This window comes from Brassica napus, chromosome A3 (genome assembly GCF_020379485.1).
Source record: "Brassica napus cultivar Da-Ae chromosome A3, Da-Ae, whole genome shotgun sequence".
Classification (NCBI taxonomy): Eukaryota; Viridiplantae; Streptophyta; class Magnoliopsida; order Brassicales; family Brassicaceae; genus Brassica; species Brassica napus.
In genome coordinates this window covers 14121406-14132504 of record NC_063436.1, presented here as the reverse complement: position 1 = coordinate 14132504, position 11099 = coordinate 14121406, and the positions used below count along the sequence as shown (strand labels likewise).

The window sequence follows — 11099 nt, the reverse complement described above, 5'->3', positions numbered from 1 at the left end:
TTAAATCAATTTATATAGTTATTAGAAGTATATACATCCTCTAGAAAAAACCCACTAAGAAAATTCCTTATTATGTTAAATTAATTTTTATTTAAATAGTACACATCTTTCAACAAGATTTAAATTTATTATTTTTTAAACTCACGTTAGACAATCTAGGATTTTAGTGGGTTTCTAAGAATTAGTTTATGTTACCCTAATATTTTAGAAACTTGTTTTATTTCTTACTTCTAACGATGCTAATTTTCAATTTTTTGAAGTCGCTTCTATATTTTTTTAATTTAAGTTTTTGCATATTATACTTTTCATAATTTTATGTTTAAAACATTTGTTGGCAAAAAAAAAAAAACATTTGTTGGCCATTACTCAAGTCTCGATATATAAATGCTAATCGACCCTTGTAAATATATGGGCCAATCTTAACATAGCAAAAAGCCTAAATTAGACAAAGCCCATAGTTTTGAAGGAAGTCCATGAGATGTCTGAAGGGGATAAGAGGTTTTAGTTTTGTCCTTTTGTTAATCTGTAATGTATTGTCAGCCATGCTCGCACAGTTATCTCCATCGCCGTCTCCTTCCCCGGCGAACTTAACCCACTTCATTCACCGTCGTACCTTCCGAAACTCCACACTCGCAGTCTCCGCTTCTCCTCCCACCGCCAACTCCTCCCGTCCACCAATTCAGGCAAACATCTTCATTAACTCTACTTTCTCCTCTTCATTTTGTCATCTAAGTTTCTCAGCTTTTTTTTCAGATTATTGGAGGAAAGGATTCGACTTTGGATGTTACAAGAAAGAATGATTCAAAGGGTTTCACGTTAGAGGCAAATGAAGAGGAAATCGATTGGATGAATCTTGAATCTGATATTCGACTATGGACTAGAGCGTTACGTCCTGTTCAGGTAATGGAATGATTAAATTTTGCCATTTTTTTTCATTGTAAAGTTATGAACTTTGTTGGGTTGTGTTTTTACTACAGTGGTATCCAGGACACATAATGAAAACTGAAAAGGAACTTAGGGAACAGCTTAAGCTAATGGATGTTGTGATTGAAGTCAGAGATGCGAGAATACCCTTATCCACAACTCATCCAAAGGTTTGTGTCTTTAGCCGCCTTTCATCAGACTAGAGAGACACATATAGATGAGTTTTGGATTCTTTTTGAATCATTTGTTCTGTAGTGGGAAGTTAAGTCTTGTGGAACCTACTTCTTTCTGTCGTTAACATACTCCATTTACGTGGTGTGTGTTTGTTGTAGATGGATGCGTGGCTTGGGAATAGGAAAAGGATATTGGTGTTGAACAGAGAAGATATGATCTCTACTGAGGATCGAAATGATTGGGCTAGATACTTTGCAAAGCAAGGGATAAAGGTCATTTTCACTAATGGCAAACTTGGGATGGTATGCTTTTCTACAAGTTTAATCTTTTACTTTTGCTTCTTTTTTTTTTGGAACTGTTTGGTTTAATAATATCTCTGAGTGATGGTTACAGGGAGCTATGAAGCTAGGTCGGTTAGCAAAAAGCTTAGCAGGTGATGTAAATGGGAAACGCCGAGAGAAGGGTCTTCTCCCTAGGCCAGTGAGTAAATGTACCTCTGTTTATCTATTATTCTCTGTTGCACTATGTATATAGTTTTAGTTTTAAGCAATGTTCTAAAATCGGTTAAATTAAGTAACATCAAAGTGGATTAGAACTAATTTAAGTATATCATATTCACTATCAATTTGTCATTAAACAAGGGATGATTTTTTCCCCTCCAATTTTGTATCTTTATAGTATATCTAATTTTTAAATATTTCATCAAAGTAATTTTTTTAATAAAACGCAAAAACTTAAAATATGCAAAATAAATATAAGATATATAATCAATATACAAATAATTTAAACCCTAAATAATCTGTTTATCTTCTCTAGAACACCTAACTATTGCCTAGCAATTTCCTGAATATTGGTTTTAAGTATACTTCATATTATGCAGGTTAGAGCTGGAATCATTGGATACCCAAATGTTGGAAAGTCATCTTTGATCAATCGTCTATTAAAGCGCAAAATCTGCGCAGCAGCACCAAGACCAGGTGTAACTAGAGAGATGAAGTAATAAACACTTTGTCTTTAACATATTCAAAATCATTGTCTTAATTTTTGTCACTGGTCGTTTCTCATATCATACTGTAAAACAGATGGGTGAAGCTTGGGGATGGTCTTGATCTGTTAGATTCACCAGGAATGCTTCCTATGCGTATTGATGATCAAGCAGCTGCTATAAAGCTTGCTATTTGCGATGACATTGGAGAGAAAGCTTACGACTTCATTGATGTTGCTGGAATCCTTGTGCAGATGCTAGCACGGATTCCTGAAGTAGGCTCAAGGGCGCTTTACAGCCGGTACAAGATTCAGCTGGATGGTGGCTGCGGTAAAAAGTAATGAAAACTTATTCACAACAAGATCTCATTTTCTTTTGGTAACTATTGTTCATTATGGCTTTTTCTTGATTCTATGCTCTCTGTCTCTCTTTTGCAGATTTGTGAAGACGCTTGGTCTTGATTTGTTTGGTGGGGATAGTCATCAGGCTGCATTTAGAATACTGTCGGATTTTCGCAAGGGCAAATTTGGGTATATCTCGTTGGAGAGACCTCCACTGTGAACAAGACTGTGTATAGCGTTTAATGCTCAAAATTATGAACTAAAAATGCCTAAATGTGATGTATTTTATATTCCTAGATATAAAAGAAATATACTGGGCTACTGAATGTGAATGGGTATAACAACACCAGTCGCTAACTTAACGTGTTAAAAAGTCTAATATGAGCATATTTGTTTAATGTAAAATCAGGAAGTTGCATAATATAGCTGATCATAATGTTTAGGTATCTCAATTTCAAAACTATTGCATTAGGATGTGATATTTTTGCAAATGTTATTGTTGTCCAGTGGATTAAAAATCTTCTTTCAAACAAAATTTCAGAGTTTGATATCATAGTTATATGATATTCATATAGCTTGCATGTATTTTCTGAATCATTTATCAGACATTGACATGTAACTAAATAAAAACTATATTTGTGATTTTAGAAGCGAGTTTGATATCATGGTTATATATGTTCATATAGCTTGCATATATTTTCTGAGTTATTTATTAGATATTGACATATAACTAAATGAAAAAATAAATGTGTGATTTTAGAAGCTTATAAAATCTAAATTGGTAGGTTTTCTTTTTAACAAAAAATTATATTATATTTTAAATTTTAAATTTAAATTTAAATATAAATTGATAATAAATATCTGTTGATAAGTATTTCACAATTCAAAAAATCTAGTCCGGCATTTTTATTTGAGAAATTTTGTTGAATTTTTGGAATTCTTAAAATATTTTATTATTAAATTATTAATATATGTTATATAAGTATAAATAATATAATAGTACAAATACAAATATAATAATATTTTACATTTTTTGAAATATTATTTAATTATTTTTTTCAACTATATAATTTTTATTACCAAAAGCATTCTTCAAAATTTTATGCAGTTTAAAAAAATATTAATCCTAATACCATTAGTTTTTTTTAATATTTACAAATTCTGAAAATATTATTTAGTTTTATGATAATTATATACCTAAAGCCTTCTGTTGTATAAAAAAAATTATAAACCTACAAGATTTTCTTTTAATTTTATAAAATTTGATTCAATATATTTTAACCAAAAATAGATAAAAATATATTTCTAAAACTAAATATAAAATTTTCAACTACTATTTATTTTCCTTAATTTCTACATATAATTAAATCAAAATTTTAAATTAAATATTGTATGCAAATCATAAAAAAAATTAATGTAATTTAAATTTTAAAACTTTTATATGTGGGTATATCAGTACAAGAATGATTCTAAAAAAATGACATTTTCTAAACTAGTAGGTAAAGTTTTAGGTTTTTTGGATCCATCTTATCTCAAATTGGGTTAAGCCCAAAATATGTAAAGTCCAAATGAACTCAGTTTGGAAGACCTATTTTTGGACTTTTAGACAGTGGATGTCTAGTTTAGACCATGTAATAAATAGAGCAAAGAATCTAGACTAGAAACACAGCCGTTGGACTCAAAAGTAGAGGACCTACCAATACATGACTCTAGGTAGATACTTTTTGTGAAAAGTCAGTCGTCGACCAAGCACAAGCCCCACTTCTTGTTCGATCTCATCTACTCTTGTCCATTTATTGATTATTTAAACATACAAAATAGATAAAAAACCAAATGAGTTAGAAAATCAGAACGTTGGGCCAACTCTCGAGATCCCATTTAAATCTCTCTTCTTTGATTGATCTCCCCCTCATCTTCAATAAACTAGCCGTTACATCTCTCTCTCTTTTTTTTTTTTTTTTTTTTTTTTTTGATAACTCTGGTATCTGGGCAGCCACATTCCCAACTATCCCCCGAAAGGGGTCCAGCGCCCCAACGGAAGGGATGTTAAATCCGTTGTGGCCAAGACTCGAACCCGGGTGGCGGGCAGTACATCTCTCTCTCTCTCACTCTCTAAACCCTATTTCTATTTTACCTCCATCACAATGGCTGCTTCTGTAGAAACTCCATCACCTAATCATACTAACAAGGTAAGTTAAATTGGGTATGATTCAAAATTGAAGATTTTTCATGAAACCATCTCTGTTTTCTCACAGGAAAGTGGAAGAAGCTTGATCATGGTTTCTGAATCTTCTCCATCCTCCGACAAGCGTCTCTGGAGCAGTCTTCGTAACAGGATAGATGTTCTTCTCGATGAAAAGAGCAAAGACCACAAACCCATCACCAGTTCCCCATTGGTAGCTCAAAAGAGTGTTGGAGAGTCAGAGAGAGCAAAGAGGTTGAAGAGTGATTCAATGCTTTTGCTTAAAGGGTTTGACTCTGTTTCTCATACTCTCTCTCAGCTTTCCAGTAATCTCGACAATGCTCTTCAGGTAAACTGAAAAATCAATTAATATGATTTGTTCATTCTCACATGATTGATGATACATTGTGAATCTGTAAACTCAGGGAGTTAGAGAACTAGCTAAGCCACCTACATTGTCTGAGATACTCCACTCCAATCTCAAAGCTGATAAGATACAACAAGAACAGAGAGAGGAAGAAGAAGAGGAGAGTAAAGGGAAGAAGAGGAAACACGAATCTGATGCCGAGGTAAAAGAAGATTCGTCCGATGAAGATGAGAAGAGACCTAAAGAGAGGAAGATCATGAAAAGAGCTAAGAACGTAAAGACTCAGTCTTTATTAAGTCTCTCTGTTTTTTAATACTTCTTTTATACAAAGATTGAATGTTTCTTTCTTGCAGATTGCGATATCAATGGCAGCGAAGGCAAATTCGCTTGCAAGAGAGCTTAAATCCATAAAATCCGACCTGAGTTTCATCCAAGAGCGTTGTGGATTGCTCGAAGAGGAGAACAAAAGACTCAGAGATGGGTTTGTGAAAAGCGTTGGACCTGAAGAAGATGATCTGGTACTGCACAACCTCCAAAAATGCTCTGTTTTCTTTTCAGTTATGCTCTGTTTTGCATCTTATGGTGATTTTTTTATTATAGGTGAGGCTGCAATTAGAGGTGTTGCTTACTGAGAAAGGTAGGTTAGCGAATGAAAACGCGAATCTGGTTAGAGAGAATCAGTGTCTTCGCCAGATGGTGGAGTACCATCAGATCACATCTGAAGATCTCTCTGCTTCTTATGAACAAGTTGTTCAAGGTTTATGCTTAGATTTCTCATCCCCTTTTGCTGAAATCGATTATGAACACGAAGAAAAGGCTCTCGATGTCTCAAAATCCCTCATCGAAAGCTTTGAAAAAGCAGAAGAAGAAGAACAACACTGATTGATAAAAGACATTTTTGGATGCAGTTTCTTTGTCTCCAAGATATAAAAGTTGTAATATCATTCCACTGTTTGTTGTAATAATTGTGTTGGTTGGGTATTTGATTAAAGAACATAAGCTTTTGAGCAGTTTCTTGGTCTCTAAGAATATAAAGTTTGTAATATCACTCCTTGGTTTGTTGTAATAATTTTAAGATGATTAACCTATACTACTAATATTTGCAATGGTCTAACAAGCGCTTTAAGGAGCTGTTTAAAGCGTTAAGCATTTATACTAAGACTTGATCCCTATGCTTTTTTTTAAAAAAAATTGCTTCTGTTTATGAGTTCAAAAGTAGTGAAATGTTGAAAAAATAGTACAATAACCCGGTAACATTTGCTCACAGTTAACTTCAACCCATGATTTAATTTTGTTGACCCCAAAGAGCTTTGTGGCTGGCTCAGCCACTGGTCGTGACTGAAATCTCGACCATCATTTCTTAGGAAGGTTGCAGCACCCATGAAACCTTTTGTCATATTTAGAGAGGAGTGATGATCCGTTTTCTGGAATTCTGAAATACTTTTCTTTGAAGCAGTAATCTTCTGATTGCTCGGACAATTAGAGCTCGAGGAGAGTGATCTGTCCAAAGCTGCAAAGGAATGACATTGCTGGAAAAGATCACTGTGAATTATTTTCTTCTTTTCTTTGGTTGTTGGTGTCAATTTTTTTTATTATATTTGGTTCTTATCTCTATAGAATGATGATGATGTCAAATGATCTTGAGAGGTTGACTAACTGAAAAACCTACTTCTACTCTTCTTGTTGGGTAGTTATGACTTGTGTAAGCTTATGTAAGCTTCAAAGACTTGTGTCCAAAGTGGGTTTGTTCACTTCCAACAGTTAGTCAACTATTTTAACCATTATCCAGCATATTTTGATTTGCATATCTTAATAAGAAAAAATAGGTGTTCAGAGTTTCACCTGTTAGTATTAAAATTTTAATTCCTTTTTTTTTTGTCATCAAAATTTTAATTCCTAATTAAATCATTTAGAAATTCATATTCGGTTATAATAACAATTAAAATTTTGCTTAAAATTTTTATTTGAATCTGACTATATATGATAAAATATTTTCTTTAGAATTGTGGTTTTTAACTCTTTTTTTTTGAACAACCTAATTGTGGTTTTTAACTTAAATATGAATAGTCTTCATGGTTCTATTAGTCACCAAAAGGAATTGGATGTGTTAACTTAACCTTCTAAGGTGTTAGGTAAACTATATTTGGGTTTTCATAAAACATTGGATGTGTTTGAATCTTATTCTTCCTTTTATTTAAATTTTAAGTACATGGTTAATTGTAAAACTATAATTGGCAGGTTTAATCACACACTTCGTAATAAGTAATAACTAATCACTAAAGTTGCCTGCTCGATCCGCTACTTGGGGTAAGAATAAGATCAACTAATATAACTTCCTAATTTTTTTCGAAGAACTTGCGTTGGTTGGTGAAGGTTGTTAAGAAGAAGTGGCGCCGTTGGTCATTTGATTTTACTATTTTAGTTTTTATTTTCTTTCTCCTTTTAATATGCATCATATACCAGGGGCAGACCCAAGAATTTTTTTAAGGTGGGGCACTAAATATATAATTATTTATATATCAAATAAAAATTAGTAAATTAAACTAGAATATATATTGTAGTTATTAAAATTTACATCTTATTTTATTATAAAATAGGTCAAATGAAAGAAATGTTTTTTAATTTTTAATTTTAAGTAATATTATAAAATTACATACTGCACATGATAATGTCATTGTAAAAAACAACTGTTCATTTTAGTTTTTATTTTAATCTAAATATTGAAAAATAAATATAATAAAAAATGTTAGAGTAAAATATAAATAACTATAATTTTATTTTGTCAAGAACTAATATTAAAAAGAATGAAAAGAAAGCAGTTATATAAATATAGTTGTAAGTAGCGTATTAAAAATATTTAGAAAAAGGATGATCAATCATGTAAATAAAAATAGTTGAATGAACAAATACATAGGGTTTGTTCAAGCACGGGTCACAGTTTTTGTTCAAGCAATCGAACTTGAATTAGGTGTGGCACAATTAAGCATTTTAAGCCAAAGAGCTAAACATTTGTATATGTTTATAAATTTGCACAAGGGATTGATATTATTAGTATGTGGCACTTGCCACACCTTATTTGTATATGGGTCCGCCCCTGTCATATACTGTAAACCATAATAGACTTTTTTTTTAACGCTCATTTATTACGATCTTACAATTATTATATAGAAAAGATTATATAGACGATTCGACAACCGACAATACTACATGCCTTATGAAGACCTACGCCTAACTGCATCACCTGAACCGTCCTATAAAGATCCACGCCTGGCCAGATTTACTTGCACCATATCGAAGATCTCTTGCAAGCCTTTTCTCTGTAGTCTGCATAATTGTTTAATAAACCGCTCTTTCCGGGACTTGAAACCTGGATTTCCTGTAATCTGCAGTAAATTGCATAGTCTGGGATTCGAACTCCAGACCTGAGTGTATAAGCCTTTAAACCTTAACCAATAGGATACGGTGCTTCCACACATCGTAAATTTCTTTTGGTCATTTGACCAAAAGAAAATATAAGTTTTGATTAATAGTAGTCTATTATGCACAAAATGACCCCTCAATTATGTTTACTTAATGTAGAAATCCCTAGCTATACTAAAGATTTTTTTAATTTTTTTTTGTCTATATTGAAAATTTGAAATAAAGGGGTGTGTAAGTCTAGTTTCATCCTTCTAATAACTAAAAATAAAAATTCAAAAATGAAACCATTGATGTTCTTTTTCTGTTGTCAACAGAAAAAAAAATTCTTTTTAACTAAAAAGTAAAAAACTTAAATGGTGGCATTAAAAACCTTATATGTATTATCCTTTTTTTTTTTGAGCAACTCCTTATGGTATTATCCAAAAATAATACCAAGTTTGTCGTCATCGGCTCCCTCTACTTTCCAAACGCATCGTGAGTAATATTTATAGTTACGATTCAGGTTAGAAGTTGGGCAAAATCAAACCTCTTCTCCTCTTTCTTTTTCTTTGTGGACCAAGAAAACTTCTCGTTGATCCTCCCTTGATGTTCTTCTTCTTCTTACCAGTTTAATTCAAAGTCATTTAACTTTTAAAAAATGGGTGACATCATCGGTCACAGTGATAGGGAGATACGGTTACCCTCTCATGTTCTCCAAGATCCCTTGTTTGATCATTCTAACAAACATCAGGTTTATATAGTCTCTTATCTAAGTTTTACTAATTGATTATTATCAACATGTTAGTTTGATCTCGTTTTGTATATCAAAATCGTTCTTACCTTATTATTTTTCTCTCATACAGTTGCATAACTCCTTCATCAACCACAACCACCATGGCAGCGGGGGATTCTGTCGACCCGGTGCACCACCTTCAAATTCCTTCAGAGAAACTTTTCCTTGGGTAATTTATTTATTTTAGCAAACCCTTTATCAATTTTTTATTTATTTAAATGACTTTTTCTCAATATTTCTGTAAAATGATTTTTAGATCTTTTATCGATGGGGTTAGAAATATATTTTCAGGCATTACTATATACTTCAATTATTTTTACTTTTTGTTGTCCAAAATAAAATTATCTTACTGTTTTGTGAAATTGATATTATGAAGAACTATAATACATTGACAAACGCAGCAAAACAATTGGCAAATGAGTAAAAGAGAGGACCAAATGCAAGCATTTTTCTTGGTTCCGCCGGCCCGTAAAGCTTCTGGCACCGGAGTTTTTCTTCCAGCCAGCGCTTGTCATCTGCCAACCAAAAAAACAGGTTATTATAATGGAATTCGATACTAATTAGACTCATGAATGTATTTATTTGATGTTATATAAACTTTTTAGCTATGACAAAAAAAATATTTGCCCACAGCCTGTTCAACGGTGCTTCTCCCGGTGCGTGTAGTTCAAGCTCTCAATCTCAACGTTCACAACAAGCGTATTCATGTTTCTCCCCGTTCAGGTTTTGTTTTCTTCTGTTCATCATTCTCTTTTTTTTTTTCTTTTTCTAATGCAGCACGTTAAGTAGAAAAAAATCAATATTTAAATATATACTTTATTTTGTTTTAAATGTACGTAGAAATATTTGTTTCTCAGTTTAATGCATCAAGTTTCTCAATTTTTTCTTTAAATGTAAAAATGCTAGAGAATAATTCGAAGAAGAAGAGCGAGATGGTGGAAACACCTGCGAACATTGAAGTCGAAACTCTGATTGATTCGCCGGAGAATCTTCTCCCGGAGGAATGGATTTATTGATGGCCAATGTTACTTATTAATGTGAATGAATAGAATCAAATAAAAAGATAATGAAAGATTGTAATGTGGATTCTTGTGTCGTGTATGCTTGCCATTGGGTTAGTGTAATATACCCGAATAAGATCAACCCGTTTGTGACTTGTGCATATTCATTTTGTTAAAAGGTCGAATCAAGAATGAATTAGACTTTCTTCATTTGATGCAAAAGTAAACATATAACTTATTTTAGGCCTCTTTTTTGGCACAAAACTTTTGGCTTCTAACATGAAACCTTTTTCTTGGTAAGAAGAGAAAAATTCATAAGCGAAAGTTACATACTACAATAACAAGCAAATAATTTGAATATAAAGCATACACTTCTAATTTTATCTCATTAAATGATTTAATTGTGACACCAGGATAATTGTGGAAGACTAAAATTTTGAATGTCAAAATAAATTTGCAAGTGAAAATTGCAAAATACACTAAGTAAATGGTGTATACATATTTTATATAAATAAAGACCTATTATTATATGATGTTTTATATTCACAATAGAATTATCTTTATATTTTCTTAATATTTAATATATTTTTGAAGAGATTTAGTAATATTTTATCTAACCACATTTAAGTTCTATGCAATATATATTATATACACCAAATAATATAATAAAGTTAATATAAATGTCAAATTAAAAAAAATAATTAATGTCTATACACTAAAATCAAATATTTTTCTTATCTTAGAATAAATATATTTTAAAATAATAAATCTAAATAAGGAAATTTTTGTAAATTAATATCTCTATAAATTAATAAAATTTGAAAGTCTCAACATTATTAATTTATAGAGGTTCAACTGTATAATGAATTTTAAAATTTATAAGGTAATTTAAATTGATTATCCGAAACCGAACCGAACCTGCAAAGATCCGAA

The 11099-nt window shown here is 31.6% G+C and overlaps 3 protein-coding genes across 3 annotated transcripts; all 3 read left to right on the top strand.

Annotated features, from left to right (window-relative positions):
• Positions 1-276: 276 nt before the first annotated feature.
• LOC106438711 (DAR GTPase 3, chloroplastic) lies at positions 277-2745 on the top strand. The gene is made up of 8 exons (XM_013879964.3): positions 277-683; positions 754-900; positions 978-1094; positions 1257-1400; positions 1492-1578; positions 1979-2094; positions 2181-2420; positions 2521-2745. The coding sequence occupies exons 1-8, from the start codon at positions 474-476 to the stop codon at positions 2642-2644; spliced, it is 1185 nt and encodes a 394-aa protein (XP_013735418.2). The 5' UTR covers positions 277-473; the 3' UTR covers positions 2645-2745.
• Positions 2746-4519: 1774 nt separating this feature from the next.
• LOC106438712 (inner centromere protein A) lies at positions 4520-6066 on the top strand. Its single transcript, XM_013879965.3, has 5 exons — positions 4520-4613; positions 4680-4955; positions 5032-5247; positions 5327-5491; positions 5574-6066. The coding sequence occupies exons 1-5, from the start codon at positions 4569-4571 to the stop codon at positions 5853-5855; spliced, it is 984 nt and encodes a 327-aa protein (XP_013735419.2). The 5' UTR covers positions 4520-4568; the 3' UTR covers positions 5856-6066.
• A 2811-nt stretch (positions 6067-8877) lies between these two features.
• BNAA03G26020D lies at positions 8878-10381 on the top strand. The gene is made up of 5 exons (XM_013885340.3): positions 8878-9123; positions 9236-9334; positions 9567-9699; positions 9799-9888; positions 10072-10381. The coding sequence occupies exons 1-5, from the start codon at positions 9031-9033 to the stop codon at positions 10179-10181; spliced, it is 525 nt and encodes a 174-aa protein (XP_013740794.2). The 5' UTR covers positions 8878-9030; the 3' UTR covers positions 10182-10381.
• Positions 10382-11099: the final 718 nt, after the last annotated feature.